The sequence below is a fragment of the Balaenoptera physalus genome (assembly GCF_965194825.1).
Source record: "Balaenoptera physalus genome assembly, chromosome: 7".
Classification (NCBI taxonomy): Eukaryota; Metazoa; Chordata; class Mammalia; order Artiodactyla; family Balaenopteridae; genus Balaenoptera; species Balaenoptera physalus.
This window is the reverse complement of record NC_138886.1, coordinates 12,159,103-12,177,273: the sequence shown is the minus strand read 5'-3', so window position 1 is coordinate 12,177,273 and position 18,171 is coordinate 12,159,103. Positions and strand designations below refer to the sequence as shown.

At 36.6% G+C, this 18,171-nt stretch overlaps 1 protein-coding gene and 1 long non-coding RNA gene across 10 annotated transcripts in view; one reads left to right on the top strand and one right to left on the bottom strand.

Annotated features, from left to right (window-relative positions):
• The window catches only part of LOC309663640, an 82,346-nt gene extending 68,386 nt beyond the window's left edge, over positions 1 to 13,960 (bottom strand). Inside the window, exon 1 of the long non-coding RNA XR_014265382.1 lies at positions 4,602 to 13,960. This is a non-coding gene — a long non-coding RNA (uncharacterized lncRNA). The remainder of the gene's footprint in view (positions 1 to 4,601) is intronic.
• The window catches only part of RABGAP1 (RAB GTPase activating protein 1), a 157,999-nt gene that overhangs the window by 107,213 nt on the left and 32,615 nt on the right, over positions 1 to 18,171 (top strand). For all 9 annotated transcript variants that reach the window (XR_014265366.1, XM_082467747.1, XM_082467746.1 and 6 more), the window contains one exon: positions 13,969 to 14,082. Coding sequence is in view for 8 of the 9 variants with exons in the window: in XM_082467747.1 (XP_082323873.1) it covers positions 13,969 to 14,082 (114 nt within the window). In the remaining variant the exon portion in view is untranslated. The remainder of the gene's footprint in view (positions 1 to 13,968; positions 14,083 to 18,171) is intronic.

The following is an 18,171-nucleotide window of genomic DNA, read 5'->3' as shown; positions in this document are numbered from 1 at the left end:
GCCGTACCTTATTTTATTAAAAAGCTATGTTTTCTGAAGAAGCCATTTAATTTTCTATTACATTGTGTATATAGACTCAACATAATAAGTAAATAACTGTTCAGCTGATAACCATGCTAAATGTTTTAAAGTTAGCGGCGCTTATTTGGCAAACATTTCTGGAGGCTGCTTTTGGAGTCTGCTTTCTGCAATAAAAGATTCTTTGGCAGTTCATTGATTATGGAATATAGTTGTCTTTTTGTTGTGCATGTTTGGGGCAAGTTGTTTTCTTACTGGAAGGGAAAAAAGAGTAAAGAAGGATTAGTAGCATTGGGTGTTGGTATAGTTAATTGATTGTCTTGAAATAGCAGAGGTCTTTACTAAATGAGTCAGTGATAATAGAGAAACCCAAATGGATTTTTGCCTCTGAGAAATGATTTTTTTTTAAAGATAATCAGCAAAGGTATTTCATTCTGAGCTCCTAGAATGTTTTGGTTAGCACAGTTCATAGGTTTTAAAAAACAGTCATTGCACCATTTATATTTTGTGTCAGCTTTTCTGCTACCTGATTTATCTTCTTTATAGTTTTATTTGGTTAAAATAAATTGATACAATGGATTTCTGAATTGGATACTATCTAAAATTGCAGATCCCTCACAGTAGTTCACTAAGTTTCAAATATGGGAAAATCTGCCAAGTACACATTTTGCCCTTTGGCTTCTCTCCCAAGATTGGAAATATGCCAGCATCATAAATCTCAAGTCTGATGGGAAAGAGCTATCACTGATGGCAAGGCCTTATGCTACCTGCCTTCCATGCAGTATTTAATTTGCTTCTCATAAACTCTGCAAGGCAGTGACCATTGCATAGATTTTACAGATAGGGATATTAAGCCTCAGACCAGTTAAGTGACTTATCCAAGGTCATACAATTAGAAGTAGGAGAGGCAGTTTTCAGAGACAGAACTGCCTGACCCTAGAGTCAGTGTTCTAACTATCACATTGTGTTCTATTACATTGTGTGACCTCGGTAGAGCACCTAAAATCCGTCTTCTCTATTCTTTGTCAAAAGTCCAGCTCCAGTCTTCACATAGTTGTAGCCAGATTCTGCAGTGCCTTCAGTTACTTCCATGTTTATGGAAATTTAGTTACAGTTTGTTCTGTGTTTGATGCGTTTGGAATGGAAATTTTAAAACATTAATTACTGAATACAGTAGTAATTACTGAATACAGTATTTCATTTATTTAAATATGTTAAAGATTAATTTCTTGTCTCCCATTGGTCGAGCTTTTAAAGTCTTTTATTAAATGTTATTCAATGGCAGTTTTACTAGAATTACGATTTTTGCCTCTAAGAGCAAATCACCAGGATAAATATACAAAGTAATATCTACCCACAAATCCAGTTTATACTAAAATTCCTGCTATTGCATTGGTATGGAATAACAGCACTGTAAGTTGAAAGAAAACTGATTTGAAGATCAGTGGTGCTAGTTACATAGGGACAAGTAAAATTATGTTTGCATGAATATACATTTTTATGTTCTTGAAATCTGAATTTAAGGTAAAAATGTTTTTGCACTGTCAGTGTTAAATGAGCCCATCAATCAGATACTTATTTCTAGAATTCTTGTTGATTGAACTATGAAATGCTCTTGAGGGGCTTTAATTTGTTTTATACAAATACACTGTACCTCATTACTAAGGTATTGAGGTACCTTATTAGGATATTTACAATTCAGAAAAGTAGGAAAATGTAAATAAGAAAGAGATTTGGAAAATAGAGATAGAACAGGAAGATAATACACAGATATACAGGCCATGACCTCCTGTATAGTTTAAGATTGGGCTGCAAATTTGGTTCTGAGGGTTCTGGAGGCCAAAACAAAAATGGACATTTAATCATTGTCCATGGGGGAAAAAATAGCCATATTTCTTTAGAAGAAACAGAATTTCTGATAAGGACACTGAGTAATGTGGTAGGAGGTGTCCTCACCACCATGAGATACAAGATTTCTATGGCAATTTTTTTTAAATAGTGTCTCAAAACATGCCAGTAGCACAGTTTCATGAAGGCGGTTCTTTGAGAGGCCAGAATATTGTGGTCTAACAATACATCTATCAAGTGGTCAACCCTAATCAAAGAATAAAACCATAATAATTTAAAATATTACATATTTTTTTTAAAAACCTGAAATGATTAAGATACATATTGGAGGCCACCTAGCATTTAGGGAAAATGCCTTTTCTTTGAATAATTTACAAAAGGGCCACATGTTGAGACTTTTTTCACTTTGTTTTTATGTTTAAGAGCATCATATATTTCTCTGTGTAGTTAGAGCTTTAGCGATTTCTGCTTTTTCATAAACACTGAATAGCCTTCACATGAGTAAAAGGAGGAAGCACATTTTCAAAGTCTGTATCATGTTGATTTTAGTTATAAGAGTCTAGAAGACAAAAGCATTTTTTCATATATTAGGAATTATAAATGCCATTCACTACTGATAAGAGAATTTCTTCACTTTTATAGTATGTTTATTTGGGTTAAGAACGTGAACTAGAAAGCTGAACCAGTTGGGTTCCAGTCCCAGCTCCTCACTTGGCTTGCCAGGTGATTTAACTTCTTTCCTCATTTGCCAAATGGGGGACATAATAGAGCCCACCTCAGGGGGTTGTTAACTCAGGTAGAGCTATATGATATATCCGTATATAAGGTGCTTAGAACAATGACTGCAGATCCTTGTTAGCTCTAGTTATTGTGGCTTAAATAATTATTTTTAAGTCTGTGAAAGTGAGTTTGTCAATAGGAAGTAAGTGGCTCTGAAACTTATATGTATCATATATCCCCTGAGAATTCATTTACTCAGAAAATATTTGAGTTCCTACCATTTGTCAGGTACTCTTCTAGGTGCTGGAGATGCATGTGAACAAAACAGAAATCTCTGCCCTCATGAAGCTTCACATTCTAGTGAATCTGTTAAAATCTAAGAATGTTCTTCTTAGAAAAATACACACAAAACTTTGCAGTCAGTGTCAGAGAATTTATGGTAAACCTTAAATCTGTTTATTAAATCTCAGGCTAAGAATGCCATTCATAACCTTCTTTTTATTTTGTCAGAATTCCTGTGAGGCATTCCTTAAGATGGCTACAGTATTTGATTTTAAAAGACAGAGCTATTTTTTAAGCGACAAAATAATTGTTACTGTTTTTCTTAATCACCTTTTTTGACTCTGTTAAAATGGTGTTAATAGAAATGCTATTAGATTTAACGTGACCCATTGAAATGAAATTTCCAGATTTTGCAGGTTTTTGTAGGCCCATCTTGATCTTGCCCAAACACAAGAACATGTGTTTTCATAGGCTGAGAAGTCTTATTCTTCACCTTTTCACTTAAGCAATTCTGCTACTTCCAAAACACATGAAATTAAATTACAAATGACAGGAGTTACGTTTAATTAAGAAAAATGATTTTACCTCCAGAAGGTTTTTAGTCCTCATTTATTAATTTTTAAGTATAGTACTCCTTCAATTTCATTTTCCTTCTTTTGAGTTTTTATCCTAGGGAATTTAAAAAACTAAGTCTTTAAAATCACTTCTGACAATCTGTAGCTGACTTTAAAGAGCGAAATGTAACCAAAAAATTATTTTATTTCTGTGAAACATATTGTAAAGAGAGGATATAGCATGATGGATTTGAGTGGAATTTTGGTGGTATTTGTTTTGTTTTCGTAAGTGTTACATGATGGCTTTTAACAAAGCATTTATAACATTTTGGATAGTCTTAAGAAGATCTTTTTCTTTAGGCAACAAGCTACTTTGGAAATAATCTTCTCTATGCTGGTTATTTCTCATGGCAGCCTTCCACTGCATTTTCTTTGTTTGGGTACTTTCTTTTTCTTCCTGCCATTCTTAGCTTTCTATTTTTCAACTTGAGTTTACAAAGGGTGTGTATTCAGAGGGTTTCCGTCAGTTCCCAGTACCTTGTTAATCCTGAGAAGTTACTCAGAGAGCCAATTCTCACAGTAAGGTATAAAAATAGTCATCCAGAAAAATTACAGAATGTGGTACCACTGTGATTTGACCTAATGGACGACTTTCAAAACCAAGATGGGAGAAGAAAACAGCACAAATGTTATTTCCTTAGATTTTTCTCTGCACAAATTATTTTAGACAAGCCTTACAATTTAAGAAAGTAACAAAACGTCACTGTTGCTTTCTTATATACACTAAAAAGAGCATAAGAATTGGGGACAAGAAAGAAATCATCTAGAAATCAATTACATCAACAGAGCCTCCTTTTTATTACTATTGAGCTTGTACCCACAGCATTCATTTCACCAGTTTTTTTCCACAAATTTAGTCCAACATTTTGAGTGCCTAATAAGTGCAAATCTTAGTATGATATGTTTGTTTCAATTAGTGAACCAATACTGATATATTACTATCAACTGAAGTCCATGTTTTATTTAGATTTCCTTTGTTTATTCTTTTTTTTTTTTAAAGATAATCTTTAAAGACTCTTGCTTTTTTTTTTTTATTTTTATTTATTTATTTATTTATGGCTGTGTTGGGTCTTCGTTTCTGTGTGAGGGCTTTCTCCAGTTGCGGCAAGCGGGGGCCACTCTTCATCGCGGTGTGTGGGCCTCTCACTATCGCGGCCTCTCTTGTTGCGGAGCACAGGCTCCAGACGCGCAGGCTCAGTAATTGTGGCTCACGGGCCTAGTTGCTCCGTGGCATGTGGGATCTTCCCAGACCAGGGCTCGAACCCGTGTCCCCTGCATTGGCAGGCAGATTCTCAACCACTGCGCCACCAGGGAGGCCCCCCTTTGTTTATTCTTAATGTCCTTTTTCTCTTCCAGATCCCATCCAGGATACTTCGTTATATTTAGTCCTTCTGTCTCCTTAGGCTCCTCTTGACTGTGTTTGAGTTTCTTAGACTTTCCTTGTTTTTGATGACTTTGGCAGCTTTAAGGAATACTGGTCAGGTATTTTATAGAATGTCCCTCGTTTGGAATTTGTCTGATGTTTTTCTCATAAGGTTATGAGTTTAGGGGAAAAAGAACACATAGGTAAAGTCCCATTTTCATTACCTCATAACGAGGGTATGTACTATCAACATGACTAGTCACTAGTAATGTGGACATTGATCATCTGGCTAAGGTCATGTTTGTCAGATTTCTCCCTTGTCGTTACTCTTTTTTTCCCCCTTACCATACTGTACTCTCCAGAAGGAAGACACTGTGCACAGCCCACACAGGAATGGGCTCCCTCCATGAGGACAGGGTGGTTTTTTTGTGTGTTTTTTTTTCTGGCTGCGCCGCACGGCATGCATTATCTTAGTTCCCCGACCAAGGGTCGAACCTGTGCCCCCCTGTGGTAGAGGCACAGAGTCTTAACCACTGGACCGGCAGGGAAGTCCCAGGGCAGGGTGTTTTCATAAATTATTTGGAATTCTTCTTCATGGGAGATTTGTCTCTTTTCCCCCCATTTATTTACTTATTTGGTTGTTTATTTATATAATTATAGATTCATGGATATTTATTTTATACTTTAGATTATAATCCAGTAATACTTCATTAATTTTGTTGCTTACATTGTTCCAGCTTTGGCTACTGGGAACTCTGGCTCATGTTTCCCTTTGACATGTTCCCATCGTTGTGGGTTTGTTTTCTTTGTGGTGTGAGTAAGGGGGGAAGTTCTTCCTTACTCTGTGGCACTTCTAGATGTTCCAGGATCATCTTGTATATTTCCTGCCCCAGCACTAGAATCAGCCATTTCCATAAGGAGCCTGGTTCCTTTATTAGTAAATGGTATTAGAAACCAAGATCCTGGCACTGTGTGTGCTCATTGCTACTGGGTGTTACTGCTTCTAGGCCATTGCAACTGACAGGACAAGGAAATATATGCCTGATAGTGCCTTTTTTTTTTTTTTTACATCTGTCAGCATGTGGGTTCAGCAAACAATGCATCGGAATTAGAATGGGATGGAGTCAGTAAACTTTATGTGTAGTTCTTTGCAACTTTAAGTACAATTCTTAGTTATATACAGACTAGAAGGAGGCCAAGACAAGTACATAAGTGACTATTCCAAAACAGCAGGGCAGCTGCTGTGAGGGTGCTACCAGTGTGGTATATAAATTGGTACAACTTTTCTGGAGGACAAATTGGCATTGTTAAGTCAAAATCCAAACACAAGAGTTAACGCTGGATCTTTGGGGGAAAGGAGTGATTGTAGAAATAATCTCTTCCCCCTCAAGAATCACGGCTCTACTTTACAGCCTTGTTTATAGCAAAAGGAGTAGAACAGCCTGAATCTTCCAATGTCAGAGATTTGGCCTAGTAAATTATGGTATAGCCATGTGACAGGTTACTGTGCATTAAAAATGCTAGGGTAGGATAACTGTCAGATAACAAGAAAAAAGGCTCACAACATTTTACAGTTAGTAAAAATTAATTTTCAAAACAATGTAAGCTCATTTTATAAAAATAATTATATAGAAAGTTAGATATATGCTTATCAAACATTAGCTACAGTGAAATTATCCTTTTTTCTCATTTTCCCCAGTATTCTTATTGTAAGGAAGCAAAAATGTTTTAATAAAATAAGAAAACAAAAAGAGTTTGTTATTATACTAAGAAGATAAAAGGTTAGATTTTTCCTTTTAAGACGCAGTGAGGTATATCGTTAATTTGGGGTTATGTTTGGGGAACAGTGACTAGTCCCATTTGACAGCAGTATGGGAAGGGGAAATAAAAAAGATTTGGATTTTAGTGTGAGGTGTTAATTCTTAGTATTTGTTTAGTGAATAAATTTTTAAAGTGCTATTATTTTAGAGTATGGTATTTAATGAAATTATTTTCAACAATGTATGTATGTATTCCATTATATGGATGGTAATTTGTTTATCTCTTTTTTTATTAATGGACATTTGGGGTTTCTAGTTTTTGGCCATTACAAATAAGGTTAATATGAACATTTTTGTACATTTTTGGTTTTCTTTTGGACACATGTTTTTCTTTCTCCTGTGTGATACTTAGGAGTGAAATTGCTGGGTCTCTGTAAATGCCTATTTAACTTTACAGGAAACAGCCATGTAATTCACTAAAGTGTATGTATCATTTTATATCTCCATTAGCAACAGTTAAGAGTTCCAGTTGTTTCATATCCTCACCAACATTTCGTTTTGTCTTTTTATTTTAGCCAGTCTAATATGTTTCAGTGTGTATGTTTAGAGTTTCTGAATTGTGTATACTGTTTGTATTGCTGCTTGAAATATAAGGGGCAGTATGGCACTATAATTACAGGGTTTCATTTAAATCTTTACTACGTTGCAGATACAGAAATATACAGACTTTGGAGAATTGACTTTTGTAAAATGCAGCAAACATTTTTAGGATTCATTATTACATGAAAAAAAGTGTTCAAAGGTAAATACATTTCAAGTTGTTGCAGCTTGTTTGTGACAGAATTTCTGCAAGTAAAACATAAAAAGTTAATCAGGGGCTTCCCTGGTGGCGCAGTGGTTGGGAGTCCGCCTGCCAATGCAGGGGACATGGGTTCGGGCCCTGGTCCGGGAGGATCCCACACGCCGTGGAGCGGCTGGGCCTGTGCGCCACAACTACTGAGCCTGCGCTCTAGAGCCCGTGAGCCACAACTACTGAAGTCTGCGCACCTAGAGCCCGTGCTCCGCAGCGGGGTAGGCCGCCGCAGTGAGAGGCCCGTGCACCGTGGCGAGGGGTGGCCCCCGCTCGCTGCAGCGGAGAAGGGCCGCGCTCGGCAGCAGGGACCCAGCGCAGCCAAAAATAAAATAAAATAAATTAAAAAAAAAAAAAAGTTAATCAGTAGTAACATGTCAGTATATTTAAAATCATTACAAAAATCTTCTCTCTGGTCATGTTGCTGGTGACAAATTATTGTGTTGTATATTTAGAGAAGGGCTTGGCAAACTGCGGCAAATCCAGCATGCTTCTTGTTTTGAAAATAAAGTTTTATTAGAATGCAGAAATGCTTGTTTATTTACATATTGTCTATGGCTACTTTTTCTCTACAAAGGGAGAGTTGAGTAAATATTTGCCATCTGGCTCTTAACAGAAAAAGTTTGGAAAATGTTAATACTGCATGATCATATGGCAGTTTTGTTTTTTTCTGGAGATTAAAGCTATTTTTCTTATGATAAATGAAGCAACCAAAACATAAAGCCAGTTGATAAAAAAGAACTACTTCTGCCATTACTTCAGTAGTTTTCAGGACCTATCACCTTACAGTAGTTTTGCCCTTCCCTGTTCTTTTAAGGTTTATGTCTCTGCATGATTGCCTCAAGTGCATTTGTAAAAGCTTGTTCTCTTTTAAGCCATTTTACTAATTATAGTCTGGTGAAAGGATGTATTTGGTTGACTTAATCAATTTGACCATGAATAGTGTCATCCAATATGCCTTGTGCTAGCAAGTTCCCTATGTCAGCTACATTTATGTTTAACTCCTTAGAAATGAAAGGACTATGTATTGTGGTATAAATCTTAATTTTATAAGCACTTGGGTTTCGATATTTTACAAAAGCTCTTTGCTGTGTTCTCTTAGGAAGGAATCATCCATAACGTTACTGTGATTTGTTTTCAGAATCTTTTCAAATTTAACGATGTCATTATTCTGATAGTAACTTATGAATTCATCATTGTTAGAATTTTTGGATCATTTTTGTACAGCTTGGCCTCTGGCAAGTCAAATGGATTTATTCCCAAGTTCTTCAGCATATTTCCTAAGACCAAATATTTTAAGCAAGTGGTTCACATGGAACTCCTCGATTTATTATCATTCTTGAAGGCTTCAAAAATTCAGCATGTGAATTTTCAAAATCACCTAATCTCAAGGGCATTTTCCCCCTTATCTGATGACTCCCATGATCAAATGGTTGAGGGATGGCAGATGGATGAGAACTAACCAGTTACAGAGTTTTTTCAGTTTTTTGTTATATTCCGATTCTATGTGCGTTTGAATGTCCAAGTCATATATCTCATAATTGTATATCCTTTTTCAAGTTATCTTTATCATCAGTCTAATATGACTGATAAAACTAGCATAAAATATTTTGAAGCTTTCCATATTCCTCTCAATTCTTCATATAATTTTCTAACCTTCATGCTTGTCCTGAGCCAGAATCTATCATTCTTAGCATGTTTCGGAACTTTAATTGTTGTTTCATAAAATTCTTAGAGTGAATTCATCTGACATTTAAAAAATCTGAATTCTCTTTTGGAAATATTCCAGTGGATATATAATTCAAGAACAGAATTAACAGCTTTTTCAGAATAATTTCTTGTGGCTGAACTCCAAATATAGATCAATAAAATGTCCATTCATCTTTTCTGGAAAGTTTTGTCAATGTGAAATTTATTTTAATCATTGTTTTAGTGCTTTAAGTCCCCTTTCTCCTTTTTGTTTTCAAGTTCCAGAACTTTTCAGAAACTACTTAATGCTGCTTTGGGTCATCTTCCTTCAGTGCTTTGAAATTATCATTCTGATTTTCCAAATCTCCATTGATTGAATTACTCTCTGCAGAGTGTTCCAGGTGGTAGCCCTCCTATCATTGCACAAGAAATCATTCTCCTTGGTAGACACTTTGGCTGGCTAGCTCATTGTGGTTTTAATTGGCATTGTCCTGGTAACTACCTTTTCATTTGCTTATTTGCCATTTGTATATTTTCTTTTATAAAGTGCTGAAATTTTTGTCCATTTTAGTAATTGTCTCTTTCTTGAAGTTCTGTATATATTCTGGATACAGTTCCTTTTGAGATATATGTACCGCTTGCCTATTTCTTTTCTTAATGGCATATTTTATAAGCAGAAATTTTTTAATTTTAGTTAAGTTCAGTTTATTATTTTTCCTCTTAATGATTCTAGGGGTGCAATAAGTTTTTGTCATGCTGCAGTTTCACAGTTGAAGCTGGGACTGTTTATGGTCTGTTGTTGTTTGAGCTGGTCATGCAACAGATTTATTTCAAATAAAGATTTCTCAATTCCCAGTATGCCTGTGGTTTTCTCTTTGTGTTGCTATTTTACATTCTGTGTGTTGGTTAAAATTAAAACTGAGTTCAAGAGAATTCCCTGGTAGTCCAGAGGTTAGGAGGACTCGGCACTTTCACTGCAGGGCCCAGGTTCGATCCCTGGTTGGGGAACTAAGATCCCGCAAGTTGTGTGGCGTGGCCAAAAATAAATTTTAAAAACTGAGTTCAAGAGAATTCACATATCCTAGGCTGAATAAAAATTGTTAAACCCACAATAATATAGCATATATTTTTGATACAGACTCCTTTTCCTTGTCATTTCTCTTGATAATTGCAGGATGATTTGATTTATTTTGCATTTAGAGCTAGACACAAAGTCTTTGTTCTATTTCTCATGACAGTTATTTTCTCTTGCCTGCATATGACACAATTTGGAAGTCACTAATGAGTCAATCATTATAGCAGTCTTGGTTTTTTCAGGTATTTAGTTGGAATGTCTTTTAAATTATTAATAAGGTTCTTTTCTGATTTAGTTTAGTGCCTCTTTCACATGAGTCTTGAATTAATAAACATTAGCATTAGAGATTCTAGTTTAGGGAGAGCTGTTGACCACATGAGCATTGCCATCACTCAATCTTAAGGAAGCTTTTGGACTTTTATTCGATATATTTATCAAGCACTGAGTATGTGTCATGCATTGTGCTAGGCTCTGTGGAAGTTACAAAACTAAAGTACAGTTTCTGCCCCTACATGAATAGCTTTATAGGAAGATAAGATATACAAAAATAAAAATAATACATATTCTAGGAACCATATGGTTGAGTATTCTGTATATCAGTGTGTGTGTGTGTATGCGCACGCACATGTGCGTGTGTGTGCTTGTGTGTGAGTGTGTGTGTTCAGAGAACAGCCCCAGCTGTCAGCCATGCTGGAGACTTTGCTCAGTTTCACTTTTATCAAGTGTTTTATGTACATGTCAGACAATACTGGAATCTCTTTACATGTTTATAATTTATAGACACATTTGATGTAACCCTCACTACAACTTTATAAGGTAGATGCTATTAGCCAGAGAAGATAAGAAGCTCACCTTAAGTTTTTTAGCCAAGAAAGAGATGAGCCAGCTTTCAAACCCAGATATGTCTGACTCTAAGCTCTGCCCCTGGTTCTAAGGACTTAAGGTAAAGATGAATTGACATCGTTCCCATCTTTTAGGTACATATAGCTAAATTTATACTGGGAATTCTTAATCTAAAGGACCTGCATCATCCTGGGTCTCTTTTTCAATTGTATGAGTATCCCCTTTTGTTTGTTTTTCCATTTTAAAATCACCTTTATTTAGATGTAATTTATGTACAGTAAAATTCACCAGTTTTAAGTGAACAACTCAATATGTTTTAATTACCACCACAGATATGATGGATAATAATTCCATCACTTCAAAAATTTCTCTAATACCTCTTAAAAATCAGCCTTCTCCCTTTAGCCCCAGCCTCGTCCACTGATCTGCTTTATATAACTTACGATTTTGCTTTTCTAGAATTTTATGTACATGGAATTATAGAAAACAGTCTCTTGTGTCTGTCTTCTTTGACATAGTCTAATGCTTTTGAGGTATAGCTTATGGCGTGTATCAGTAGGTTTTTTCCCTTTTTATTGCTGAGTAATATTCCATCATTATATGCACATACCACAGTTTATTTATCCATTTACCCATTGGAGCACATTTGCATTGTTTCCAGTATGGGCTATTAGGAATGAAGCTGCTATGGACATTTGAGTTCAAGTATTTGCATATATTTGTATTTTAATTTCTCTTGGATAAATAGATAGGAGTGGAATCGCTGAATTGTATGGTAAGCGTACGTCTAACTTTATATATAAGAAACTTCCAAACTGTTTTTGAAGTATTTGTAACATTTTGCATTCCCACCAGCAATGTATGAGAGTTCCAGTTTTTTCTCACCCTTTGCCAGTCCTTGGTATATTGGGTCCTTTTAATTTTAACATATAATGGGCTTGTAGAGGAATCTCACTGTGGTTTTAATTTATGTTTCACTGATAACTAATGATGTTGAAATTTTTTATGTGCTTATTTGCCATCTATATGTCTTATTTTATGAAGCATCTATTCAGTATTTTACCACCATTTCCCCCCTTTTAAAATCAGTTGTTTGTCTTATTTTGAGAGTTATATATCTGGGTTCAACTCCATTATCAGATAGATTTTATAGGTAATTTATCCTATAAATTCATGGTCATGGCTTACATTTTCATGTTTTTAACAGTGGTTTTTGAATATTAAAAAAATTTAATTTGATGAAATCCAGTTTATCATTTTTTGTTTTCTGGTTCTGTGACTCATAGGGACCCCTCTACGTAGCTCTGCAGCTCTCTTTCTGTTCAGCTTTGCCTCTCCAGTACTCTGAGCTATAAATTCTAGCTACCTTGCCCTCCCTGAATTCTGCCCTCTTTTTTCTCAGCTCAGGGGGGCACTCTCCATCCCCAGCTCTGTTTCAGTTCCTTCTCCATGTGCTACAGCCTGGAAGCTGCCACCAGACAAATAGCTGTTGTAGTCTTAGGTCTCACCTTGGATTTTGTCCTGTCAGGGATCACCACAGTTCTGAGCTGCCTTAAGTGCTGTTAATGATGCATTTAAAAACTAGTAGTCTGCCAGTAAATCTCTTTGGAAAGCAGTTTGGCAATGTCTTTGAAGGTTTAAATAGTTTACAGGTTAAGAAAGAGGATAGGCTTTAAAGATGGTTCACCAGAGATGGAGTTTGAGGTGGTATGACTAGTGTTTAAGGGTACAAACTTGTAATGAGGAGTAAATAAGCCAGAGATCTAATGCACAGTATTATAAATATAGACAGTAATGTTGTACTATAATTATGTAATGTGATATTGCTATAGCAATAGTATTACAATATAGTATAAATGTATCAAAAGTAACATGCTGTACACTTTAAATTTATACAATGTTACATGTCAAATTTATTCAGTAAGAAAAATCTTTTTTAATGTAAAGTTAGTTCAGATCCCACAACTGTAAAATATTTATGGCCCTGGGAACCTGATTACCTGAAAGGCTAGAGAAATTACCCGACAAGAAAGAACATCACTCATTTTTCACTTGCAACAGGAGTATCAGGCTCTTCGTTGGTGTGCCGAATATGATGTAGTCTCACCAAGGAGAATCAAGTCTATTGTCTTAGCTATGAAGACAATGCATTGTTAAAACAGAAGGTCATGTTTTTGTGTTCTAGTTACTTACCATGTGAGCAAATAAAATTTAACAAGGGGAAGCTATTAGAAATAGCTGGATGCTTGACATATTTTATGACATTATTGACATTTGTTCAGTTTTAGTTACTCATTGTAGAAGAGGAAACAGTTTTTCTCCATTGGTAAAAGCAAGGAATATTTTCCCATAGCCTGTTTGAATCCTTTGGCATTTAATAGTCTAGTTTCCTATTGAGTAGACCACTATGTGAATTTTTATGCCATTTGTCCCTAGGATAAACCCCAATCAAGGGATTTCTCTTTTCCCTTTGAGAACCTGGCACATGAGTTTTGTGCCAAAGGATCAATTAAAGCAGCAATTTTTGTACCCAGTTTTTTCTAACGGGAGCACTTTGCCTCCTTCTTTTGAAGTTAGGTTGAGTGTTTTCCTGGGGGCAATCCATTTTGAATCACATTTTCTCTCTTACAGTAGAAAGGTTACCAGCTGCACTTCCTTGCAACAGGGGTGGAATAGACATGAGGTGTATAGAGTGAAATGGGTTGATTTTCTTTCATCTTTTTTTCCCCTTAATATTTGCTTTTGCTTTGGCTTCCCTGAAGACACAATAACTCTGGGCATGCATATGTGTATGTATGTCCCTGCAGCATTTTAAAGCGTGTAAATGAGAAGACCTTGTTGTATAAGCCCAAACAAGTACGGACATAATTGACTACTAAACCTTCTCTTTCCTAATGTTTCCACAGGAGTCTCCCCAGGACAGTGCTATCACTCGTGATATTAACCGGACATTCCCAGCACATGACTACTTTAAGGACACAGGAGGAGATGGACAAGACTCCTTATATAAAATATGCAAGGTATTTCATAGGAAAACAAAAAAGACTCCGTTTTTTGTTTTAATTTTTGGCTGTGTTGGGTCTTCGTTGCTGCGCACGGGCTTTCTCTAGTTTGAGACGAGAGGGAGCCACTCTTCGCTGCAGTGCGTGGGCTTTTCATTGCCTTGGCTTCTCCACAATGAGAGAGCACGGATTCTAGGCACGCAGGCTTCAAGTACTTGAGGCACGCGCACTCAGTAGTTGTGGCTCATGGGCTCTAGAGCACAGGCTCAGTAGTTGTGACGCAGGGGCTTAGTTGCTCCTCAGCATGTGGGATCCTCCCGGACGAGGGCTCAAACCCGTGTCCCCTGCAGTGGCAGGCAGATTCTTAAGCACTGAGCCACCAGGGAAGTCCAAGACTCAGTTTTAAATGGTGATTCTGGTTCTTTGAAATTATGCAAAGGATAACTACAAAACGTAATTTGTATTTGATGTTCAAGAATGCAAGAAAATGAGAGAAAAGTCTTTGTAAAATCAACAGTAACAACACAATTTTAGATTCATAATGAACAGGATATAATTAAAAATAAAATGGTAGGATTTCTTTTACCCTTTTAATCTAGCTCTCCCTCACCTTCCTGCAAAATGTCCCAGAAAGAAACCCTGTGCTCACTGACTCTCATCCCTTACTTCTGACCCCACTGCACTCTTGTTTCTCTCTCATGATATCTTCATTTCAGCTCTCTCTGCTCCTGACTTCTCACCCTCCTGGTTAAGCTCTCACTTCTCTAACTACTTTGCTGATTCTCTCATAATTTTTCTCTCTCTCTGCCTGCTCCTAAAACAGAGGCCTTCCCCTAGGTGCTCAGTCACTGGTTCCTGTAGCTCTACACTGTCTCCATGGGTGACCCTTTCCACTTCCACAGCTTCAGCTATCACCACTGCACAGATGTTCCCAAATCTACATTAACTCAAGGCCTAAATTTCCAGCTGCTCATTGGTCTCCATGTAAAAGTCTGTCAAGTACATCAGACAAAACAGGTCTAAAACTAGGGTTCATTTAAAAAAACACTTTATTATGAAAATTTTCAAACATACATAAAAGTTGAATAGTGTAAATGAATTTGTATATATCCCTGTCCAGATTGAATATTTATCAGTATATTGCCACAGTTGCTTCATCTATCCTTTTAAAAAAATTTTCCTGAAGTACTTTAAAGCAAACCTCAGACATCACAATCCTAAACTCTTCACCGTACATCTCTAAAAATAAGATCATTATCCACCTGTATCATCCATCATTATCCGTCAGTACCATCCAATAGCCACTCCATATTTAGATTTCCCTAAATGTCTTTATACATTTAGTTAGAATCAGGATCTAGCAATATTCAAACTGTGGTTAGTTGTTATATCTCTTTTAATTAAAAACAGTCCTCCTTTTTTTCCCCATGCTATTGTCTTGCTGAAGATACAATCATTTCTCTGTTACTTTCTAGTTCCTTCCTTTGGCCATGTTCAGTTTGATATGATTGATGTCTCTTTAAGCCGTACTTCCCTCACTATTCACTGCCCTGGTACAGGCCACTATGATATGTTGCTGGCACTTTTTTACAAAAGCTGCCTTGCATTAGTCTCCCTGCCTTTGGGTTCTAGCCTATTTATTATTTTCTCTGTGTTGACCCTAGAACTGGATCATTTTAGTGGCCTCCACTAGACCCACTAAAACCTTTAGTGCTTTCTCTAACCCACAGAATGAAATCAAAATTCCTTAGTTCATTTCCTGGTCCTAGATTCATTAGCTTAATATTAAAGGCATTTTGTAATATATCCAGGCTTATTCCCTAAATATTTTATGCTTCAGTCACATTGAACTTCTCACTGTACTCTGGTTGATTTACTTGTCAAACTTCCCAACTGAACTGTGAAGTTCTCAAGGGCAAGAATCATTTCTTACATATGTTAGCATCTATAGCACTTGCACAGTGCATGCCATATTATAGTAGGTGCTCATTAAATGATGAATTAATGAAATGCCTTTTCTTCCCCATATTTCATTACAGCCCCCATGAACCTTATATTTCAAACATTTCCCAAATGTATTATGTACATGAAAGTACTTTCAAACTTTTGGGAAATGTTTGAAATATAAAGCATTCCTTCTAGCTTTTCTATGAGCCTGAAAAATGCCCCCCCCTCCATTCTCTACCTATAGAAATTCAATACATTTTTATCTTAGTACATAATTGATTAAGCCATGTGCTGAGCACTTTACTTGAGAGGACTGAGAATAATTCATCAGCTCTATTATATAAATACTATGATTATTCTCATCTTACAAATAAGGAATATAAGCAATGGGCCTAAGAGCCAGACCGAGACATTAGCAGTTGTGGGATTTCAGCCGAACTCCGTCTAACTGTGAGGCCTCTATTCTTTTTTGACTAATCGACTGTTGATTGGTACCTTCATCAGTTTTGTCAAACTGCATTCCACAGAGCTGTGTTGGCGTATATTACTACTAGTCTTAACAAAATGGGTATTAATTCGTTAATTTTTACTGATTTGATAGGTGGAAAGTGGTCTCATTAAATTACAAAAGATCATTTCTAAATCCCTCTGTGCTTCTTGTCTTTGGAAAAGCATATGTGTTTCTCATTCTGTAGCCCTCTCATCAGATAAGCTTTGACAAAGTGGGGGATATAATGAGATTATATTGAATTCTACCTGAATTTATGAAAGCATGGTTATATATAAAAACATAAACAGTGATTGGTGAGTGCCTGCTATGTAAAATATATATATGTATATATATATATATATATATATATTTTTTTTTTTTTTTAATTTTTGGGCTGTGTTGGGTCTTCGTTTCTGTGCGAGGGCTTTCTCTAGTTGTGGCAAGTGGGGGCCACTCTTCATCGCGGTGCGCGGGCCTCTCACTATCGCGGCCTCTCTTGTTGCGGAGCACAGGCTCCAGACGCGCAGGCTCAGTAGTTGTGGCTCACGGGCCTAGTTGCTCCGCAGCATGTGGGATCTTCCCAGACCAGGGCTCGAACCCATGTCCCCTGCATTGGCAGGCAGATTCTCAACCACTGCGCCACCAGGGAAGCCCCTATATGTATATATTTTTAAAGCTATAGTTTCACCAAAAGCTAATGATAAAATCCCATGTGTATATTAACTTGTCATCTAATAAACGTTGGCATCACATTTTGCTAAGTGATCTGAAATTTAAATATACCCATTTCTAAATTGCTTTCTTGGGACACAGAAGAACCTTGGGGGAAAAAAATGGAGAATAAAGAGAGTTTCATCAGAAATAAATTTGTCAAACAGAGGGAATAGCGTCCTGAATCTATCGGAATTCCCCTTTCCCCCCACAACTTACATGAGAACTATAAATATTAACCATAAGAACAAGACTCTGAAGAACAACTACAGAACCAAAGAGTAACCCACAGGACTGTTTGATGTCAATATTCTGTTAATGATAACGTTCAGAAGAGATGAGTTGTAATCATCTGCTGCCAAGGAAAATACAAATGAAAATTCCAAAGAACCCACAAATGGTTTCAGAGTAATCCCTCTTATCAGAAAAGTTATCACTGGCATTGTGGAAAGGATTGTATTTTGGCATCTTTGCCAAAAGATTTTTTTTCCCAGAAAGAAAAATGAATAGCACTAACAGTGTTTAGTGAGTGCCTGCTGTATGTGTTGAGGTGCTGGCTAGGTTGAATAGGACATCACCCCAGCCTCTAAGAAGTTCACAGTCTAGTAGAGAAGATGGACATTTAAAATGCAGTGTGATAAGTGCTATAATAACCATACATTTGTAACAAGTACCATAGAAGTACCGAGGAGAGAGAGAATCCTGGGGGAATGGAATATGTTTGGAGCCTCAGTGAAGAACACATTTTTCGGACAGAGAAGAGGGAAAAGCATGAGCAAAGACAGGCGGAATGACAGCTTTTTTTTTAGTGCTGAAATGGTTTTTGCTTAACCTTACCACTCCTTGGCTACAGGAAGTGGCGTGGTGACAGTGTTATTTATAATAAAGAAAAATTGGAATTGAAGAGAAATGTTTGCATCATTCACTGTCCATCAGAATGCCACAGTGGAGTGTGGGTA